At 53.4% G+C, this 22,947-nt stretch overlaps 1 protein-coding gene across 3 annotated transcripts in view; it reads right to left on the bottom strand.

Annotated features, from left to right (window-relative positions):
- Positions 1-21,809, bottom strand: part of MLPH (melanophilin) — a 40,932-nt gene extending 19,123 nt beyond the window's left edge. Inside the window, exons 1-6 of one of the 3 annotated variants that reach the window (XM_047722253.1) lie at positions 21,401-21,809; positions 14,833-14,962; positions 3,676-3,897; positions 3,422-3,534; positions 2,229-2,267; positions 507-610 (exon numbers count right to left, since the gene is read on the bottom strand). In XM_047722253.1, the coding sequence (XP_047578209.1) occupies positions 507-610; positions 2,229-2,267; positions 3,422-3,534; positions 3,676-3,897; positions 14,833-14,942 (588 nt within the window). In that variant the 5' untranslated portion in view covers positions 14,943-14,962; positions 21,401-21,809. The remainder of the gene's footprint in view (positions 1-506; positions 611-2,228; positions 2,268-3,421; positions 3,535-3,675; positions 3,898-14,832; positions 14,963-21,400) is intronic. The other 2 variants (XM_047722251.1, XM_047722254.1) reach the window with 2 other exon arrangements.
- Between the last annotated feature and the right edge of the window lie 1,138 nt (positions 21,810-22,947).

Genomic DNA, 22,947 nt, shown 5'->3' with positions numbered 1-22,947 from the left:
CCAGAAACCCGGGGGGGTATTCCGTTTGTCTGTCACCAAAAACATATTACGAAATAAGTGAAGATGGAAATGAACCTAAAAGCAAGGCTCGTGGCTGGCTGTAAAAAAAGTAAAATGTTTAGAGGGGAGTCAAAGAGGTTCACTTCCCTGAAGGATACCAAAGCCACCTGGGAAGACAGCAGGGCGCCCTCTGGGACCCCTGCCTGCCCTCATAACCTCAGAGCGTGCTCCTGGGACCCAGACTGGACAGGTCGGGTGGGCTTCCTGCGGGCTCTGTCCACCCCATAGTTTGCTTTGGGGTTTCTTATGGTGAGACCACGTGCTGAAGGAATGATCCCGTTTGGTGCTCGGTGTCTCAGACACTCTCCGGGCACAGCCAGGGAGGTAGGGTCTCTGTGCTCATGCTACAGTAACTGGTAAAGTCAAGGAGAACACTGAGGTTTTTAGGACATCAGAACCCCAGGCTCCAGCTGGGGGAGCGGTGGGGGTGACCGGGGAAGACTTACTTTGCTGCCAATGAACTGGGCCTGGGCTGCTGTGTCCAGTTCCCCATCCTCAACTGTCTGCTCACTATCTCCACTTTCCTCGCCAGCGCTTGCCTCAGGCCCACCTGCAACAGATGCCCGCATGACTCAACCCAGGGAGAGAGATGGGGGCCAACCATTCATTCCCCGCCCACCTATCCACCTACCCATTCATCCATCCAACCGCCCACCCACCACCCATCTACCCACTCCCATCCACCCACCTACTAGTCTATCCAACCAACCCGACCATCTACAACCCATCCACTCACCCACCTATCTGCCCACCCACTTGCTTACCTACAACTCATCCAGCCACCCACCCATTCATCCATTCTCCATCCACCCACCCACCTACGCATTCATCCACTTTTTTTTTAAGATTTTATTTATTTATTTCACAGAGAGAGATCACAAGTAGACAGAGAGGCAGCAGAGAGAGAGAGGGGGGAAGCAGGCTCACTGCTGAGAGGAGAGCCCGATGTGGGGCTCGATCCCAGGACGCTGGGATCATGACTGGAGCTGAAAGCAGAGGCTTTAACCCACTGAGTCACCCAGGCGCCCCCATTCATCCACTTTCCATCCAACTATCCATCCATCCACTTATTCATGCATTCTGCAAAAATGTGTCCACCTATCCACCCAGGATGACACATCCAGGCAAAACCATCTGCTGGCCTTCCAAAGACCTATCCAAGCATCAGTGAGACTTGGTCTGAACCCCAGAAGAAAACTACTACTCTGCATCTGTTTTGTCAGCATGCCAGCAGGCATTTGTCCTCCATCCAGGGACTCCTCGGGTAATGCACATCCCTGGCCTTGTGGTGGGTGAAGGAGGCTGAGAGCAAAATCACGTTTTCTCAAACAATCATTTCATGAGTTTATCTGCAGTCTGCAGACACAGCTTGGAAGGAGGTGAGTCTCAGCCCCAGGGCACCCGCCCCTCCTCCACCCTCCAGGCCCCCTGACTCACCTGAGCACCCTGGCAGCCCCGTCACAGCCTCTTCCCTCTGCTTCCCTACTCACACTGACCTGGCCCCTGTTCTCCTTTAGGTCTCCAGAGGGGTCCAGGAAACGAGCTCTGGGGTTTTAGAGCATGGATCGTCGACTTTCCCTCAAGGGCCGTGAGGATATCCCTGCACTGGGGGCACGTGGGCTGTGGGGCTGGGCCCACACGTGCTGCCCCTGCACACCCCCAGCCCTCATCCCTGTGCCTTTGTGTCAGGGGAGGTCTCGAGTGTGAACGAGCTGGGCATTTACTGTACTTGAGAGTGCCCCGTGCAGCGGGCCCCCACACTAGGACCCGTGCAGCGGGCAGACAGGCTGATTATTTTCATTCTCTGGACTGTGAATCTTGAGGAGACTTACCCCAAACCACCAGACAGAAGACACTGAGCTGAGCTCTGCCTGTGTGCAGGGAATGTGGGCATGGCTTCCAGAGGCCTGGGGCACACGCGTGTGTCTGTGTGTGTGCATGTGTGTGTGCGTGTGGCCCGTCAGCATGGAGCTGCCCCCAGGACTGAACAGGAACAGGAGCTCTGCGCCCCTTTTGGTCGCTGACTCCTTATATCTCTCTCTCCACTTGGGACAAGGGTTTAAGCAAGCCCGAAGGACAGTCCCTGATCCTGACACGGAAGACAGTTCTCAGCCGCTCTCACAGGGAGGAGGGAAAAATCACGAGCCCAACGAGCTCCGAGGACTTACTGTGGATGTCAGGCGAGCCTTGCGCTCTGTCAGGTAAACCTGGAACCAAAGGAAAGGTGCTGGGAAGAAAGACATCCCCTGAGACCGCGTGTTTGAGCTCCCGTTTCCTCTCATTTCCTTCCCAGCCCTGGGACGGCTGTCTCTGGCAGCATCCGCCCGTCCTGCTGTGGGGGCCTCGGGAAACGCTCTGGTTGCTCTGCAGGTTCACCGGGAGAACCCCCTGCACCCCCATCCCCCAACCTAGCTGACCAGTCTGCATTCGGCCCTGGCCGGCCAAGGCTTCAGAACAGTAACTTCAATCATGTCTATTTTTTCAGTTTGACTACTGGAAAACACACACACACCTTTTCTTCCTCGCACCTTCTGTGACTCAGTGAACTGTGCTCCCAGGTGCCCCAGGGGGAGAATCCAGACTGGGCATCATCCCAAGGACGCAGGACTCTGGGGCCAGGTGGGAGCAGCAGGGAGTCAGGGTTCCTATTGTCCCACAGCGCCACCTTGTGGTAATAACTCTGACAACTTTGAAATCGGCAGGTGCGGGTTGGTGTTGGCTCCAGAAGCTCCCGACCTCGGCTGGGCTTCACAATCCCCACAACCTTTCATACGACACAGATTCCTGAGCCGTCCCGGTCCCTGGAATTGGCACCTCCCAGAGCAATACTAGGTCTTCAGGGGTCCAATGTGGCCTCTGTGAACAGGGCCGCCTTTGGGGTCGAGTTTCCCAAGCGCTTTGCAGTGTGGCTTTCTGCCCTGCTCCCTGGGGTTCTCACCCTTGAGCCCTGTGGCGGGGGCCAGACCTCCAGCTGCAGGAAGACCCCTCGGCCCATCAGATGCACAGGGAATGTTTGTGGAAAAGAGAAGATCCAGGCCCCAAATCAGACGCCCAGGGAGGAAGGGCCTGGAGAACATGTTCTATTAACCAGCGCCTGGTTACTTGAGTAGTCACTGAGTTTAAGACCTTAGCTATGAGTTCTCAACCTGCTAGGAAGCCTTGAAAGGTAGGATTTCAAGCAGTTTGGGTGTCGACAGCATGCAGGACTTCCCAGGGGGCCACAGAAAGCAGCCAACCTCGTACAAAACACCCGAGAGGGCCTGACAGGGGCTCACATCCGTTCCAAAGGATCTACTTGGTCCTGAAACCTGAAACACGCATAGGAACAAAAAGCAAGCCCAGGGAGGGGTGCCCTCCTCACCTGCCCCCTGCAGCCGTCCGCACAGGGAACGGATCACTTTGGCACTCCCAAAGCGCTTGAAGCGGGCTCTCAGGTGCTGGTGGTACCACTCCAGAGAGCCAATCTTCACAACCCTGCAGAGACAAGGGGTTCAGGCCGAGGCACGGCGCCGGGAGGCATGCGTCCATGCCCACCCTTCTTCAGCCAGCACTCCCCAGGGGACCCGTCGGGCCCTGGCACCCACAGGGTCCCTCGGATGCCGGGCCATGACTCACCTGGCCAGGTGGCAGGGATCGCAGAGCCAGCCCTGCTCCTCCGGGTGAGCATGGCCACAGTCCTGGCAGGAGAAGAGGTGGCAGTCCAGGCATTGCCTTCTGGGGGTCGCAAGGAGCCGGTAGGGCTGCAGGCAGCGGGCACAGTGAGTCTCATTCAGGTGTGCTGTGTCAGCAAGCAGCTCCCTCTGGGAGCTCTCCTTCTTAATCCGGCCCTTCAACCCCCTTGGGAAAATAGCAGAAACAAGAAATCTATGAGACACCCGCCTTGTTTTTGCAATAGGTTTTAAGTGCTTGCACGCATGGATGTGCAAGAACACACACACACACACACACACACATACACACAGAACTTTCTCATATACAGAAAACGGATTAAGTCACCCCCAGGCAGTCCTCACTGTCTGCAGGGCCAGCTCCACGGTCCTGCTCTCTCCCGGGGGGGGGGGGCAGTGGGGGAAAGCCCAGAAACTTGGGGTCAGACATGTGCAGTTAGGGTATTGGAATTGAAACTCTATTTTTATAGAAATAAAGTTGCCTTTAAACACTTCCGTGCCTCCTCACAATCTGACATTCTTTCAGGCTGCCTGTCCGTGACTTTCAGTGCTAAAGGGCCACGACCCAACAGAGCTCAGAATCACAGGCTGGGACAGTTGCCACCACTTGTCCTCACCACCTCACATAACCCATAACGGAGAGAGGAGGGACAGAGGTCCGGAACCCCAGCTTGGAGATGGAGCCCGGAGCTTTGCTGACGCGCAGCCCAGAGCTCAGAGACTGTGCTCCAGCACCCCGTTTCACCGGATGAGGGTGGGTCTAGCAGTCCCTAGCACTGGGGGGTCCAATGTTCCTCAGAGCGGGGTGAAGTTGGTGGCTCTGGGAAGCCCAGCAGGGCCAGAGCCAGGTGGGATCCTGGGGGTGCACCTGGTCTGGCCACAGGGTTATTTCCAACTCTAATCTGTTGCCCAATCCAGTTGTTTGAGAGGAAGTTAGAGAAGAGAGAGAAGTCCAGGGGGTTCACGGGCTGGTCAGCGCTGCCACGGAGATGGCAGAGATAAAGCTCATCACAAGGGCAAGGCTGTGCTCCTCTCTCTGAGGCCCTGCTCTGCCTTGTGGCCTGAGCTAATGGCTCTGTGTGGAGGGAGGACGCCCGGCAAGTGGGGGTTGGGCACTGTCCCCAGGAGGCCACACAGAGTCCTGGGGACAAAGACGGGAGGTATCTCCTCGCAAACAGTTCAGGGTCCCTTCTAATAGGTGGGCAAGCTGAGCTGCCCACCTCCCCCCAGTTTGTCCCCACACAGCAAGCTTGTAGTGGCCTCGTCTGGGAGGTGTCTGGTGCAGGAAACATCCAGCACTGGGAAAACCACAGCACCCCCCGCCAGACCCTTCTGGTGGGCTCACCAAATTGAACCGACTGGGAAATGTCCCCTCCACGTCATGGACACACTCCGTCTGTTCTGGATTTTAGAGAATGTCTGCCAAATGCAGTATTTTAGTTTTCAAAGGGATCTACTTAATCCATTCTTAGTGACAAAATCAGACGGACCCAGGGAGCCACTGTCTTGTGGGAACTCCGGGGCTGTGGTTTCCGATGGGGACAGCCCAGAGCTCTTCTAGGAAGCTCTGGGATGGGACGCCCGGTTTTAAGTGGCCTTGTCTGCACTTCTCTGACTTCCCGCTCCCCGTTTGTTGCTCAAACACTCTGGAAGGTCCCACAAACGAAACTCTAGCCTCAGCTTTGAAAACCAAGCGAACATGGCCTCGTGACGGCCGCAGTCTAGGGGGAGGACTGTCATCCACGGAGAAAGCTGCACTGACATCTGTGCTTCAAGCCTGGGAGCACAGGTACCTGGAACCCGGTGGGGAGGGTCTCTTGACCTCCTCCATTTCCACTTTGACAGGGTCTGGATCAGCCAGAAAATCTAGAGACCACCCTTTGCCTCTCTCCCAGCGGAGTGGCCCTTATTCTGCATCCAGGCAGAACCACACCCCCAGCCCAGCAGGAAGAAGGAAGGGGGCCTGTAGGACACACCACATCCTGGGACCGGAAGTCCTCTGAGATAAGAGCCATGCGGGTGGCAGCTGGACGCTGACATATTCCAGGGTCAATCACCCCGATCTGGAGTTGCATGGCGAGGAGGTTGTGGGGGTGCAGAATAATGCACACATTCTGCTTGTTGCAAAATGGGGTCGACCAGATGTCTCTCCATGATGCCTGCATCGGCAGGCAAAAGACCAACATGCCGCTCTAAGTTCAAGTCAGCCCCAGGGAGAAAACACCCTGTTTGTGAGCGACCACCAGAGCCGGAAGAAGACTTGAAACAAGCGTGCTTGTGAGCTACCTGCGATTCAGAGAGAGGAGGAAATAAAGAAGGAACCAGGCTGAGATGGAAAGACCACAGGCTATGCTCACTGAGGTGGAGGAGAGATGGCCCAAACAAAGATGGGAAGGGATGGAAACTGACAATGGGAGGAAGACGGGCGGAATGACCCCCGCACATCCTGTGTACCACAATTTAGAACAGGGGTTCTCAAGGTGTGGTCCAAGGACCTCTGGAGATTCTCAAGGTCTTTTAAGGGGTCCACAAGGTCAAAACTATTTTAACAACAGTGTTGAGATGTTACTTCTCTTGTTTGGCCTTGTCACCTGCACCAGTGGCGGAGAAGCAATGGCGGCTAAACAGCTAGGACTTCAGCGTGGGTCAAGGCAGAGGCACAAACCGAACCAGCAACCTGCGGTATTTGTCACAAGGGTAAAGAAGAGCATGTCTTTGATGAAGTATGTCCTGATTAGAGGCAGGTCCTTGATGCCCCAATAAGTTACTCATCTTACTAACCTTGACCCTTGAGCTGTGTCTTTGTAATACCCCACGTGAAGAAACGAGCAGCTCACATTGAAAGCATTTCTGTTCCATCCTGAAGCACGACTGGGGTCTTGACGTAAGGAGGCAGCCAGTTGCTGGAGTTCTAACATGAACTAGAATTTTTTTTCACGAAGCATCATTTTTACTTAAAAGCACAACAGGAAGCTAAACTCTTCTGTCTTGTGTGTTGGCCAGACATTCTCTTAGAAATGAACACAGTGAGCTCATCACTGTGAGGAAAACAAGTGGCGATATTTGTGGCCTATGACAAAACTCAAGCTTTCGAGCATGAAGAAGAACCTTGGGAAATTTATGTCTGCTACCATGAACCTGACAGAGTCTGTCACCTAGAGGCTGCTGATGAGATCAGTGGTGACGGTCATCAATGTGATTTTTTCGGCATATGATGAAATGTGTCACCATTTGGAAACTGTTTATGGTGTGACAGAACCTCACATGGATACAAAATGGGATCTGAGTGCAGGACAGATCAATGGAGTTTGGTTCACTGATACGCGTTCAGATCTCACTGTCTACCTACTTTAAGAAACCCCCAGTTGCTGGGTTTCCCGGTAATATGAAAGCACAGCATCTGTAATCATCTGGCAAGACACCCCAAACCCACCCCCTTTTCCCAACTACACATCAACACGAGGCTAGATTTTCTTCAAGTACTTCAGCCAAAACAACATATTCCAATGCATTCAAAACAGAAGCCAAAATGAGAATTCAACCATCTCCTATTCCACCAGACATGGAAGGGATTTCCAAAAACACAGAACATGCCTGTCTTTTCATTTGTTTTGGAAAAAGTTATGTTTCATAAAAACGTTGTTTACATTTAGCGTATAAGGGGTTTACTGTTATTATTTTTCAATGGATCAATGAATATTTTAAAAATGCCTGGTTTTAATTTCTGATAGGGTAAATACTGACTTATATAATCCATTCAAACATAAGCCCCTTGGGGATCTCGATGATTTAAGAATGTAAAGGGACTCTGAGGCCAACATGTTTGAGAACAGCTGATTCCGGGGCAAGTTTGCAGCTGCCGATGCAGAGCAGAGGGCTGAAGGGATGCGCATGGGCGGTGGAATCAGGGACAGATGGAGCAGAAGCTCCGCAGAGGGGTGACCCTGGGATCAGAAACCCACAGCACGGTGCTCTGCCTGCGGACTTCCAGCTTGCCCTGGGGTGCCAACATCCAGAGCCCATAGTAGAGGAGAGATGCCAGCTGTCCTCAAGACAGGCTTAGTGGCCTTGCAGGACATGGTGGGTCTGGTGCAAGGAATGCCCTTTCAAGATAGGACAGGGGAAGCGAGGTCCCCTCTTGGCCACAACTGGGTATGGAAGGGGCTAGGGGCAAATGAAGAGGGCAGACCCACGTGTCCTTGCTCTTCCTTTCTTAGGCTGGGAGTCCGGAGGGGGAGTCCGGTGGAAACGTGTGAGTACTGGGGACGGCCTACGACCCAGGGTGTGTGGTGCATCCTCTAGGATCAGCTAGGGAGGAGCACACAGTGGCCACGCACCCGTGTCCCCCAGCAGCCACTGAAACAGGGATGAGCTCGGACCACAGCTTCTGCTTCTGGCTCTTGGATTAGGTGATCTTTAGACCCTGTCCCTGGAGGACAGCATGAGGTGCTGGGAAGCCCGGGGACTGGCAGTCTTGGGCTTGGGAGAAGCCACAGCACGTGAGACTGACACTGGGGACCAGGAATCTCAGTGGGGGGTGCCAGCCCCTCCCAATGTCTGGCCAGGATGATTCACGAGCCGAGGTCCTCATTCTGAAAGCAGGCCTGACCCTCCACTCTGTCTCAGGGACCAGGAGGGAGCCCATGGGCAGTGCTTACAGCCAAGACCCCAGTAGCTCTGTCCCTCTGAGGACCCAAAGCAGGAGGTGTGGGGACGATAAAAAGAAAGATAAGACTAAGCCATAAAGAGTCAGAGGAAGAGAGCAGAGTGTCAGACACCAGAGAGGAAGCTGAAGGCTCCTTTTGCTCAGGCTGTGAGGACCCACGAACAATCTCAGATGGGAAACGAACGAACGGCTCTTTTCCGCACAGCTCAGCTGGCTGTGAGTTTTGACTGTGCCACGGAAGTGGCGATCACTGGAATACAGGAAAACTCTCCAAGCAGGAGAAGAAAAGGAGCTGGGTCCTCAGATCAGGAGTTGGCGGACCGCAGGGCGGGTGGACGATCCTCACAGCTCGGTTAGGACGCGGCCAGCTCGCGCTGGGGGGCCACAAGTCGGCAGGCAGGTGCTTCTCTGCGAGGCGGAGAGAGGAAGCTGGAGGCCACAGGGCAGTTTCCTGTTGCTGCTCTGGCAAATGCCCACACATTTCATGACTTAAAATAACACGGCCTTTTTACCCGATGGCTCTGGAGGTCAGACATCTGACGTGGCTGTCGCTGGGTCACGATCAAGGTGTTGGCAGGACTGAACTCCTTCAGGGAGGTTCTGAGGGGGTGGGGTGGCATCTGTTCTCTCGCTTTTTCCAGCATCCCGAGGGCGTTATTACTGGCCTGAGGCCCCTTCCTCTACCCTTCAGAGCCAGCCCAGGCGGTGGGGTGCCCCTCCCAGCCCTGTCCTGCCTCCCCCCTTCCTTTGATCACCGTGGTGATCACCCTGAGCCCAGCCGGGTGGCCCAGGACCGTCTCCCCACGTCCAGGCTGGCTGATTAGCAGCCTTTGTTGCACCTACCCGCACATCCACATAACCTGCCCCAGTCCAGATTCCGGGAGTTGGGAAGTGGGCGTCTCTGGGGGCGGGTAATTCTGCCAGAGTTCTGAAAGGAGAGTGGGTGAGTGGAGACCTTACTCCCAGCAGAGATTCCTGAACGTCAACTCCACAGTCCGTGCCCTTCCTGAGAAAATAACCGGCAGACGTGCTCCTGACGGAGCGACGATTCCCAGGTGTGAGCCCAGGAACGCGGTGCTGGGGCCGATGAGTCCCAGAATCAGGATGCCAACTTATTGAAAGCACAGAGCCCAAACTCAGCAGGACGTTCAGTCGCGATGGAAGGAGGACAGTCCACAGTCCCAAGTGTGTGAATAATTACCAGGAAGGATAATGACGGGAAACAGAAACTCACTAAAGTTCTGTGAAGTACTTGGAGGGGACTGACCACAGGATGTATGCCAACAGGACAAGTCTGACCAGTCTGCAGCTGCGAAAGCCAGAGGCCCCTGGTCTCGTGGGAGTCCGGGCAGCGCTCTCAGGCTAAGCCCGCCCCTCAGGCCCAGGGCGGTCCCCCAGCTAGGGGGACCTCACAACCCTTGGGGCAGCATTTCTAAGGCCAGCCTTGTCTGTCCACGTCTCACGCCAGGAGAGCTTCCCGAGAGCGTCTCAGGAGCCCGGATCTGTTTGCAGATTGCGAACCCACAGTTCCACCTGTTTGCCTTTCTGGGGAAGGCTCGCACGGCTAATATTTGATTTTTGGGCTGTGCCCTTGAAAACAGGGTGTGCTATTTCAGTAAGCTCTGTCCTCGCCTAGGGGCATGAGTCACTGCCTGGGCTGAGCGTTCCCGCTCCCCCTGCGCTTTGCGATGACCCAGTCCTTTCCAGCACAGAGGCTGCTGAGAAGCCACCTCCACAGACGGGGGTGCAGCCCAGCAGACAGCAAACTCGGGGTCTCACCGGATCCTGGGGGCAGCCCGCACACTGGCCGTTGAGTACAGGCTCTGAAATGCCATGTGGAGGCTCCCCTTTCTCTCTGCTGTGCACGTCCGTCGGGTGAGGCTGCAGGTGTCCTGGGCCCGGGCTCTTCCCCGGATGGAGGGAGTCAAAGAGCTGGGCCCTTCCGTGCATGTTCCCTGCAAGGAGGTTTCCTGAAGTGCTAGTCTGTACTTACATGACGTTAAAAAATCACGTGTATCTTTTCTGTAGCTAAGACCTCTTAATACCCGAGTCATGAGGATGAACGTCGAACACTTAGAAAACCCTCCCCCACACAATCTCACAGTTAACCAGTCTGGACACTCTTCACAGGCGGGCCCACCCTCGGTGTCTGGTCCTGGAATCACAGCTAATAAGAACCGCAGAGCGGCAAGCCTGTCTAGGGAGTAAATGATGTAACACACTCAAAGCCCCAAGCGCACATTCATCATTTGTGCACATTTGAAGACGGCCGAGTCTTTCTGTGGTCAGGCACTGGGCTGGGCGCTAGGGACCAAACTGAGCCCTCACTGGGCTTAGATATGGGCGGGGAGACAGATTCAGACCCAAGTGCTGCAGAGGGAGATCCAGCGGGCTAAGCAGAAAGAAATGGTATTCAGAGAACAGTGGCTATTTCAGAAAGCAATCTGGGGAGGTTTCTCTGAGGAGGTGATGTCTGAGAAGGGATGGGAGTGATATGAAGGAGGGTGCAATGGGGAGACCTGGAGGAAAGGTGACTACTGGGGGCCATGGGGAGAAAGACAGCAGGGCAGGGAGGTGGAGGGGAGATGTCCAGCAGAAAGATGGACTGGAATGAACTGGGGTGGCTCTGTGTGGCCAGCGAGTCACAGCTGGCTCAATGAGGCTTATCAAGACATGAAATGTGGGATGAGAAGGAAGGAGTGGAAATGACCATGATGCCTGGGCACTTGACCTCAGCAACCAGGCTGATTCCAAGATGGGGAAGTGGAGACCTTGGAGGAATCAAGACCTGCCTTAGACACGCTGTGTTAGAGATGCCGGTTAGACCCCAGCCGAGGGGCTCAGCAGTCATTTGTCTACATGCCTTGCAGGTTCAGAAGACAGTTTTTGGCTGAGGTCATATATTTGGGATTTGCTGTCTAGACCCACAACATTCAATATGGTAGCCACAAAGCACACGGGGTTACTTCAGCCAGTTACAATGAGAAAAACAAACACAAAAGTTGGTTCCCCAGTTGTATCAGGTGCATCTCAAGGGCTTAACAGGTGCAGGTGGCTACTGGTCCCCACTCTGGAGAGAGATGTAGCTCAGTTCCTCGGTCCATGGGGCAGTGTGGGTTCAGGGGGCATCAGAACCATGGTGCTGGTGTGCACCCTCAGGGAATGGGTGCGCACAGAGCAGAGCTCAGATTCCTCTGAATGTGACTACTGTGGTGGGGGGTCTAGGAAGATCAGCAAAGAAACAGAAGGCACTAGACCCCCAGATGTGAGTGTGGGGGAATACAGCAAGAAAAAGGTCAATGAGTTCAGAGCCTCTGGTCTTATTAGACTTTTCTATGCATTTTTTAAAAAAGTGAAATGCCACAAACCCATACATTTTCACCACCTGCTTTTTCCACTTGGTACCTTGCGAACTGGTCATGAAGATTTATTGCTACAGCTTTATTTCTAATGGGCTCCAGGTGATCCATTGTTGAATTCATGGTTAAAGTTGGTTACTTGGCGAAAACTTGTAATTTTGGACATTGGGGTCTTTCTAGTTCTTCACTCTTAATGATCCTTGCTGTGAGGAATAGCCTCTCTTGGTTCTCTCCTTTGTATGACTTTTAGCCAAGAGCTTGCTGGCTCAAAGGGCTCGCCCCCATTGTAGGGCTTTGGCTATGCTATGCCAGACTGATCTCTGCAAAGGTCTAATGTATCCCTTGTTTCAGCCCTGCATTCACCCACACTCTTCAGCCAGGCTGACTACAGGGGTTCTCATTCATCTTTGGAAATAGGTGAAAACGATATATTTTGATTAGTTATAATTTCTTTTGTTATTCTTTCAGTTTTTTCTTCATTTTTTTCTTGACTATGTGCATTTCTTCTTTGGTGAATTTCCTGTTCATATCCTTTTCCCATTTCATTGGTGTTTTGGGTGGTTTTCTAATTTGGAAAACTTACTTATCTTTTTGATTTTAAGAAGCCCCTTATATATCAAGGATAGGAATCCTTGCCATTTCTGTTATATTGTTTCTTCTTTTTAAAAATTAAAAATTTTTTCAAAATTTCATATATGTACGCATTTATTTAGTCAATACTTATCTATTGTTTCTGTTCTAATTTCTCCCTGCGTTGCCATATGTTGGTTCTTTTGCTGCAAGATTCTATACGTATTTACCCATATTCTCTCCCAGGAATATTCCTAGTTACATGGCTCATGTTTTTAACATTTCAATTAAAAATCCGAGATTAACTCTCACTCCTGCTGGTGGTCAACTGTCCCCAGACTGTCCCCAGACAGTCCCCAACTTTCCTACTGGTATGAAATGTTACCTTTGTTGTAGCAGAAATTGTTATACACACTGCTGTATTTCAGACTTTTCCATATTGTTTCATTGGTGACATCTGTGAAGGAACACTTTAATTACTGTAGCACTGAAATAATTTATCTCCTGGAACAAAGCCCCTCTTACTAATTTTATTTAAACTGTTCTATCTTACATCTTTGTTTTTCCATACCGTTTTCTCACGTTGGGAATTTGACTGGGGTTATGGTTCACTGATTCCCCCGATGTAAGACGCTCCCGTTCTCTAGAGCACGTGGTGTCACCTGCTATTTATTTCACATTTTCGAATGTTGCTCCATAATGTTTTGTGTTATTCTTCATACTGTTTTTGCACATGGCTGATATGTATATTTCTGGGTACCTCATCTTTATTGTAAATAGAATCTTTTTCTATATATCTTCTAATCGATTATTTTCGATGTCTAAGAAGGGGACATCGAAGAAGGGGACATTTTTTATATTCTTTTGTAATTAGCCAGACTACAAAATTCTCTTTTTTCCTGGTTTTACAGAGAACGAACTTGGGTTTTCACATCTGCAGGTCATAGCTATGGATCTCCATGACCACAGGCTTTATTTTGTTATCTTCTCTAATTGCATTGGCCAGCACATCAGGAACAAGGCTAAATCAGCAGTGATGAATGCTGATGATAGAAATCCTTTGCTTGTTTCTAACATTAATATATCTTGATGACTCTTGTTTGAGGGACTCTTTCATCATGTTAAGAAATTATTTTTATTTCTATTTTATTAATTTAACAAAATTATCAGAAATAGCAAGCTACCAAACACTCTTCTGTGGCACTGAGATAATCCTATGTTTTTTTTTTTTTTTAAAGATTATATTTATTTATTTAAGAAAGCAAGAGCGTGAGAAGGGAGTGCGGGTACCCTGGATGCTGGGGAAGGCAAAGACAAAGATTCCTCCCTGGAGCTTCTAGAAGGAACACAGGCCTGCTGACACCTTGATACTCAGACTTCTGACCTCCAGAACCAGGAGAAATGAATGCATGATAAGCCACTAAATTTACAGTGATGACAACAGCCCCAGGAAGCTGACACAAATACCAGCTATTGGTGAAAAGTCCACAATCCTTTCTGAGCTCCCAGCCAGCACACGCAGCATCCACTTGTCCATCTGATGTCCCACAGACAGCCTAACCACAATGTGTCTGAACCCTTTCCTGGTTCCCCCACACCTGCTCCTCGTTGCCGTCCCCCGGGGAGGTGGTGACCACCCAGCCTCCCAGCTACTCAGGCCAGGACCCTGGAGTCACCCTTGGCACCCATGCATGTGGGTGTGTGCAGACTTGCTGGCTCCGCCCTCAAAGTCCACCTGACTGCTCCTCGGGAGCCCATGGTTCACCAAGTAGAAGCCGGGTCTCAACCCCTGCTTGACGGCAGCTGGGACTCGGAAGGCCTGGGTCCCACAGAGGCCTGCCAGGCCCCACACGCTGGCACCCCACTCCTCTCCTACCTGCTCTCTGCTTCTGCCCAGAGTGCCCTTTCAGGCATCTGCTTTGTTGCCCCCCTCCTCCCTGAATCTTTGCTCCAGTGTCCCCTTGATAGGACTACCAGCCCCCACAGACACTGAGAAAGGATGATAAAGGTGCACAGGGCACAGCTAAGTGTTATGGGGGTGGGGTGGGGTGAGGGGTAAATAATGGCAGAGGGTGTTGGTTCCACCCATGGCTGCCCACTCGAGGATGGGTGCCACCCAGCACTCTGGAAAGACAGACAAAGCCAGCCTTGGTCCTAAAACGGCTCCATTCCGGCTTTCTGGGTATTTCGCTATTCTATCACCTGTAGCTTGCTATGTCACGGCCTCAGCATCACCAGGCTCAGGAGACAAGGTGACCCTGAAGCTGGGTCAACAGGAAATAAGACTATTCAGGGAACACCTACACGCAGGTTAGAAAGTCAGATCCCCTAGTTTTAATTAGGTGGAAGGCAAGCCCAGAAAGGGGGACGGTTCCCAGCGGCTGGCTTCCCATCCCGTGTCCTGCACTGATGCTTCCTGCTGTCTGCCCATCCTGGGGCACCCTGTGAGGCCCCCCCACCGCCCACCGCAGAGGATGCCAGAGAGAGGAGCTCGGCCCCACACACTTACTCCAGTCTTTCCTCTTCTTTCCTTCTCAGATCAAAGTCCCTCTGAACCACTTCCCAGACGTGCTTGGCCTCTTCATCCGTAAGCTTGGAAAGATCCAGTTTTCTCCCCATCCTGCTTGTCAGGGTCACACCTGGAAAAGACAGCATCACCGGTGGTCACCCCAGAAGCCTGTGGACAGCAGCTAAGCCACAAAGTAAGAGGCAAAACAGAACACACTGAGTTCTGGGCAGCCTGTCTGGACCTGGGTGGAATGCTTTTCTAAAACAGGCCAATTTGTGTAGTTTAAAGGTGTCCTATTTATGTGTGAAATCCCAGCACCCTTGGGACTCACACACTTAGCCACAGGGCCCTCTGTCCTTCCGATGTGACATAACGTCGGTGATGTCAGTATCTAGGGGCACCCCGCTTTCCCCCATTCCCGGGCCATGCTCTGCCACGGGAACCCCAGAAATGCTGGGGAAATGCTGAAGATGTGCTCCATCCCTGGGGCTTCTGCCTTAGAACTCCTGGGGGAGCAACACCATGGAAAAGAGGTAATGTCTCCCCAGATTCCTGGTCAAGGTGCAGAGTCGGCCAGTGCGTGCCCTGGCTTGCTGAGAGGTGGCCCTGGTGTGATGCCTATGAGGTTACAGTGTCTGTGGGTGGGGGAGGGGGATGTGCGTTCTTCCCATGGTGAGGTCGAAGTGCAGGCCAATGACGGGGTACCAAGCCCGTAGGCAGCAAAGTCAGCGGGAGCTCGGTATACCCGAAGGAGGTCGGCTGTGGGAGCTGCAAACCCGGGCGCACGCTGGCTTCACCGGCAGCTCGGGCTGTCCTGACATCCCTGCCTCACCCTCCAAGATCCTGACTTCATTCAACTGCTTAACAGAATTAAGGGCCCTTAACATTGTGTGACGCCCTGATTCTAGGTCACCTGCTGGCCAGGAAGGAGACTTCAGGTCATTTTATGCCCTATTTGTAGACGATAAGCCAGATCCAAGTCAATGCTAAAAGGACAAGGAAGAAAAACTCAAACGCCAAAAGCCAAGATAAGTAGAACCTTAGAACCTTGCCTGCTGTTCAAAGTGCTTCCTATGGGGTGCCTGGGTGGCTCAGTCAGTTAAGTGTCTGCCTTCGTCATGATCCCAGGGTCCTGGGATGGAGCCCGGTGTCTGGATCCCTGCTCAGCAGGCACCCTGCTTCTCCTTCTCCCTCTGCCACTCCTCCTACTTGGGCTCTCACACTCTCTTTCAAATAAATAAATAAAATCTAAAAAAACCCCAAAACACAAAAACAGTGTGCCTCGTGGACAGATTTTCAGGCCCTGCCCAGACCTCCTGATTCAGAATTTGTGTTTTAATGAGATTCCCGGGGTTGGGGGTCATGTTCAAACAGGAGTGGGCCAATGTTGCTGGTCCTGGGACCCCTCTGAGCCGGAAAGGTCTAGTGAAGCAGGACAGGGACACTGAGGGGTTGGCTGAGCAGAGAACGGGGACGGATGGGCCCTCCTGCTGGCTCTTCCCACAGAGAAATCACATGGGCCTCACAGATGTCAATGCTGCCATCACACGGGGCATGACACTGAGGCATTACCACACCAGGGAGGACTTTGCCCAGGGATGTGAGCAAGCAGGGTTGGGGGAGCTTCCCAAAGGGGACCACCCTGCTCACCCCATCATGCCCATCCTTTGAACATTTCTTTGCACCTTCTGCTGTGACTGCCGCTGTCCCATCTGTCCCTGTCAAGCTCCAGGAGGCACAGACTTTGTCCTTTGCCTGGCACGCAGCAGGCACTGTTCTGGGCTCCCAGTGCTCTGACCCCCTGCACACTGCCCCTGGGACCAAGGACGAGGCTGCCACACTCATGTCAGCTCTTCTCTAGGCACCAAGGCTCAGGGGAAGATGTGGGTTGGGTGACAGTTGTGCCGGGGGGAACAGAGTTTGAGAATCTCCGTGTGACTTCGACAAGTCTTCACTGGGGACTAAAACCCATTTCTTGGGATCCCATCTGTCTGCTCTCCCTGGGAATTCTTTAAGCCGAATGAAAACTTGATTTTGCTTCTGAATTCTGGGGAGCAGCTCTCTTCCAGTGCTGCTGACCATTTGAATGTTCATCATGGAGACATCAACGAACTTGCTCTGGGCCAGGGATGGACTCGGATTTGTTTCACAAGGGGTGAGTTTTGTCAAGTGACCTTTTCAGGGCAGCATCCAGATACCATCTAAAACGAAAATTTCCTCAGAGCTTCCATGGCCCTCAACGAAAATATTCCCTGACTTGTGCCTTAAATTGGTGAGAAATAATTTCTTCATTTTTTTTGCACCAAATCCTCAGTATTTCCCCCTTTGAGCATGATGCTGTGAATGATGCGTTCGAAAGTCGCCTCAATGTGCCAGACTCATTCAAACTATTTTCATCGACAGCTGAATTTAGATTTTTGGACAAGAAAGCGTTAAAACAAAATTCCCTGTTGCCGTTCTGGAATACACGATTTCTGGTTTTTGAAAAACTGGAAGAAAAAGTTCTTTCTTGGTGGATGACTGGGGTTGATTCATTTTTCTCAAACCAGTTTTGAAAAAAAAAATTGTATCCTAAGAAGCACATTCACGGTGAGAGAGCCGTGACCGTCAGCTGACTAATACTACGGTCTCCTCTCGAAAGAGACACACAATTCCAAGCTTCCTTTAAGAAGCTTAGATAGTCCCTGGGGATAAAAATATATGTTTATAAAATTAAAAAAAAAAAGAAGCTTAGATAGTGAGGGGCGGGGGAGAGAGGCAAAACAAAAGAAGCTAGGATACTCTTCTCGCTGTGCAAGCCTAGTTAGCCGAGAGCAAGCTCAGTGGCTGGTAAGTGGATGGATGGGAAGGCCGCTAGCTCACCAGAACAGTCCCCTGATGCTGAAGACGTGGCCCCCCTCCCCTCCCACATCCTTCCTTTCCCCTCCCCAGGGGCCCCCTCCCCAGACTGTTCTTTCTCTTGGGAGCTTCTTGCTCATAAGGAGGGCTTCTTGGTTTCCAAGCTCAGACAGCAAAGACTACCAAGGCCCCAGGGACCAGATGCACGCTGGACCTGGACGGTCTGGGCACCTCTGGCGGAGGGGTGCCCGCCAAGAGCGGGTGAGCCCCTCAGAAGCAGGCTGACATATGCACAAGGGGGACCAGAAGGCCGAGAGTGACAAGCGGCCCCACCTGCTTCTACAGAAATGGTGGCACCGTGGCTTAGCTCCCTCTTGGAAGTTATGATTGTGACACTGAGTTATCATGGGAAGTGACCTATGTTCACTATACTCTGTTTAAAAAGCCAGAATGGATGTGATCTAAATTGTGAAAAACATGGATCTGACCCAGCCAAACCAAGCACCATGCGGTTGGACGTCACCTGAAAAATTGAGCTTAGTGCTTATGTTGAGCTCTGACCCAACTTCCAGGAGAGCCGGGGGTGCGGGGCGAGGAGGGAAGGAAGAGGGATTCCAAAGCTCGAATCCGCCTGTAGGAGGCTGTGCCATGCTCTGGGGTGAATGGAGGGGGAGGCTCCCGGCGCAGCCAGGGGCTGAGAGCCAAGGGCCTGTGACCCGGGTCTGCATCTACCGTGACTGAGTCTTCCCACTTAGTGAATTAAGGACATGCGGAGGCTTTTAGTGCTTTTTGAACACTATCTTTAGAAAGTAACCCTAAATTGCATGGAGAATACTTTCGACTTGAGCATTTACAATGCACAGACCAAAAGTTGCTGGCACCCTCTGTGGCTTGCCTCGGGCTGATATGCTGCTGTGGACAACCCCCTGCGAGGCACAGCCACATCGTGGGACAAAATGGGCTCACGGAGGGGACAGCCCTTCAACTAATTATCTGTCTCCCATCACTACACACTGTGCTTGCTCCCTGAGACCCTGATCTGCCCCTGGAACCCCTCCACCCACAATAGTCCCGGGGGAGCATGAGGGCAGAGAGCCTGTGGACCCACCCACCACCCAGGATAGGGGCTGCTTTTGTCCCTGCCCCCACCCAGGGAAACCTCCCAGGGCGTGTGTGGCCGGGAGGGCCGACTCCGCCGGTCTCCAAGTCATGAGGTTCGTACATGAAATGCTTTCAATTTCGCCTGTTCCACTGCTCAGATTTAATCACCTTTCTAATCTCTGAGACGTTTAGCCCTCCCTAATGGTTTTTTAGTTGTAATGGAGAAAAGCAAGGGTGTCGTGGTGATAAAAGAGTTGCAAAGACCATGGAATGGGTTTTACACCGTGGATATATCCCAGATGCGGACCACTGAATTTCAATGGTGCGTCATGTTTCTTTCTCTGTTCAAGAATTGCATTCATAGTCTGGCCAAGTTCAAGGGAAGTGTGGGTGGGGGCTCCTCCTACAGGACATTTGACTTGACCAACCTCCTGGGTCAGCTGCCCTTTGAGCCTTGGAATAATGGCGCTTATGAGTGGTCACCTGCCCTGAGCAAATAAAGCTGGAAAACAAGTCCAAGTTTGTCAAGAAATGCCCAACTCCCAAAGGAGGCAGGAAGGCTCTCTGACTCAGAATCGAGGCCACGGCGGTGTCCTTGCTGATAAAGGTGCAGACACATTCCCCAGGGAAGGCAAATGTGCCAGCTGTGGCGCCCTCGGTGTTGACCCCACTGGCTGGTTCCCAAATGCCACCCTCTGCGCTGGCAGGTGTGGCTGTTTCTGCGGCCAAGCCTTGCTGCTCTTTAGAAGCAACCAAAGCCCCAGCCCTTGTCAGCTGCAAAATGAGCGCATTTCCACCCAGAAGCTTCCCCAGACCCCCACTCAAGGTGCTGCTGCTCCAGCAGCAACTGCACTGGGGGAGGTATCTATAGCTTGCCCCCCCCCCCCCCGCCCCTGCCACCTGTCCCTTCTCTCTGCTCTCTCAGGTCTCTGGGCGGTTGCTGGTGACGCTTGTCATCCATACACAGACATAGCTTCTGCATGTGCAGCTAAAGCTTCAGCCCCAGTGTCTGCAGCGAGAATAGGTGAGGGGTGAGGCTGCAGGGAGAGGACAGGGCCGAGGGTCAGGAGCTGGGGTCCCATCCCGGTGCAGGTACCAGCTGGCCCTGTGACTTAGGACAACTTCCTGCCTCTCTGGATCTCAGCTTTCCCATCTGGGTCATGGGCAGGTTCGGGCTCCAGGAGCTCTCCAGCCCTCTCCAGCCCTGCAAGCTGCCCGAATATTAGAGAAAAGGGAAGCTATAGGATGAGGGGAGGGGCAGAGCTTTTCCTCAGGGGTTGCTTCTCAAGCAAATAAGATAGTCAGCCCCAGAAGGCTGACCCAACCATGTGGGCTCACACACACACACACAAGCAAGTACCATGTTGTCATCCAAGGGCACTGAAGTCACCTTTCCCGTTAGCCTTCAGGGCTCTGAAACCTCCTTACCACCCCAAGCCCCCCAGCAGACCCACTCAGCTGGTTTTCATGTCTCAGTCTCTAATGTCTTAATCAGTAAGACCCACTGACTTCTCTTCCGTGATCCTGGAACTGTCCTCAGTCAATCCTCCAGAGCATCTACCACCGTACCCATTTTTTGGATGTGGGGGAGGCCCTGGGGATTTGGAAGGGGATGGGGCTCTTGCCCAGGAAAGCTGTGGCTTGGCTAGGGTCCTCTGAGTGGCCCAACAATGACGTGGAGGCAGGGACGGTCAGGAAAGAGGTGAAGGAGCTGGATCCAACGCTCCCCACAGGTGGCAAGCCCTTGCCCTTTCTGCGGGCCTCCCAGCCATGGCCAGTGCCTGCCTTGGCATATAATGGGCTCGTGTGGGCCACACCTCCCCCATTACCATCCGGACCTCTCAGAAAAAAATATGTAAATATGATTAAAAAAAAACAACAACACACCATATTAAAAGAAAAAGTAGATGCCCAACTGAAAATAGAGTTTTCAATACTGGGTTAAGGTTAGTGGGAAACAGGTGTCTAACTAAGCCTGGGAAACTATAGGGGATTTATAAGGGAGGGTTAGCTCAGGCCAGGACCTGGGTCCCGTGTCCACTACGCCATGCCCATCATCCACGGGTCGGGGCGGGGGGGGGGGGAGTGCCCATATCTCTGGAACTAGGCGAATGGGGGGATTGAAGCAGGGAGTACTCTCTGTAAACAAAGATGACTATAATAAGGCTGGGGCTTTTGGAAAGCAAGAGGAAGGTCAGGACCCCCTCCCGTGGCAAAACATCATCAGGGCTCTTTCCCCCCCAATCAGCCCCGCAGTGGAGGTGGAAGACTTTCATCAGAAGGCCTTGGGCCCCTGGGAATCCAGCCTTGGGTCCCCTCCATTGACCGAAACCTCAGCCCTGTCCGCGCTCGGACTGCTGTAGGCGCTGATTGAAAGCACTGTTTTGTCCAAAATGGGCTCCCTGAAAACCCAGCAGTCTGATCAGGGTATACTTGAGACCTGGGTTTGGTGGAAAGGGAGCGCCCTCCTCAACAGCCTGGACCAGGGCCTGGGAGCCCCACCCCCGCCCTGGGGCATTTTCACCACTCGGAGCTGCACACAGCACCACGGACCCTCCCGACGCCTGGGCCCCCAGTCCTGGGCACCATCCGGACTGGCCTCGTCGTTCCCCCTTCTGACTGCACTCACCAGCTGCTTTCTAGGGACGGGCAGGCCCTGTCCCTGTCCCGGGGGTTGCTCTCTCTGGTCCGGCGAGGGAAGGAAGGCGACCAGGTAGAGCGTCGGATCCAGGCGCTCTGGGGCAGAGCAGGATGGTCCGGGCCAGGGAGGGCGCAGGGAGCACCGGGCCAGGGAGGGCGCAGGGAGCACCGGGCCAGGGAGGGCGCAGGAGGGCGAGGCAGGGCGCGGGGCGCAGAGCACCTGATCTGCGCGGCCCGGCGGGGTGCGGGCTAGGTCCGGGTGCAGCCGGCCGGGTCACGTGGGCCGAGCCCCGCCCCCCCCGGTCCCGCCCAGCTCCGGGAGAGCCTCCGGGTGGCAAGCAAAGGCACCCAGCGCAAGTGGTGCAAGTGGCGCGGGTGGCGCGGGTGCCAGGGAGCACGCCAGACTTCGCGCCCCAAGCCAACCTCTGGGAGAAGGGTGGCGGCGGGGAGGGGAGGGTTGAGCCCACACCCGGGAGTTTCGACTTCGCCGGGTGCTGCTGTTGACTTGGCCCTGCCCTCAGCGCCAGGGGACCCGTCGCCTGAACGCGCCCTCGGAGCGCGCGGCCCTTCTTTTAGCTCCTACCCAGCTCTGCAGGGGAACGCGGTGTACTCTGGCCTTACCGATGGGGAAACTGAGACTCGGGAAAGAGCTTTACCCAAAGCCACCGACTAATAAGTGGGAATGCCAACTGGTGAGTGGGACTTGGGGTCCCGGGCTTCGTCGCGCAGGTCCCGTACCTCTGGCCGCCCTACATCCTGCCCGGCGTCGGGAAGCTCCTGGGCCGGGAAGCCCACAGCGCCAGGATCCCCCGCGCGGGCTCGGCACCGAGGCCTTGCCTAACCGAGGACCGTCCTGCGGGTTGCACTGTCGCGGCTCTCGGCAGAGTCAGCAGATGGGGCGCGCAGACCAGACGGGGTGCCATCAGAGGACACGGTCTAGGACTAGGAGCTCAGGACCGCTTCAAACCCAGCCGTCCCAAGCGCCGCCACCAGCCCCAGCCACCTGTGCTTCGGAATTCCCAGGGATAGTTTGGGGACCACCGTCTTCCCTCTCTCTTCCGGAGTTGGTGCTCCCCTCCTCCTTCTCCCTTGTCTTTAAAAAACACTGAAATGAAAAGTACACCGTCTCCTCCCCGCCGCAGGAGCTACCTTTTAAACTCAGTTTCCATAGCTACAAAATGGTGATAGGATGATTAACAAATACATAATAGATGCTATTAGGTGAAGACACACCACCATCTTCATTTGGCAGACAAGGAAACTAGACCTCATGGGATCATTGCGATGTCACATTGGATAATTTGTAACGAGTTTTCAAAAGCCACAAAATGCTGCTGCAGTAAGTGTTTGCCTGGCGAAGCCCTGCAAGTGAAATTGGGTGTTTCAGGCCCTTGGGCTGCTTCAAGATAGGAACTCTCACCAAACATCTTCAACTGGGGTGTGTGTGTGTGTGTATGTGTGTGTGGGCACTCGAGTGCACAAGCTGTGGAAATAGTGCAACTTAAGGCCCAGCTTCCCTAGCCCATGGGAGCCCAT

This window comes from Lutra lutra, chromosome 3 (genome assembly GCF_902655055.1).
Source record: "Lutra lutra chromosome 3, mLutLut1.2, whole genome shotgun sequence".
In the NCBI taxonomy this organism is placed as follows: domain Eukaryota; kingdom Metazoa; phylum Chordata; class Mammalia; order Carnivora; family Mustelidae; genus Lutra; species Lutra lutra.
This window is presented reverse-complemented; position numbering and strand designations above follow the sequence as displayed.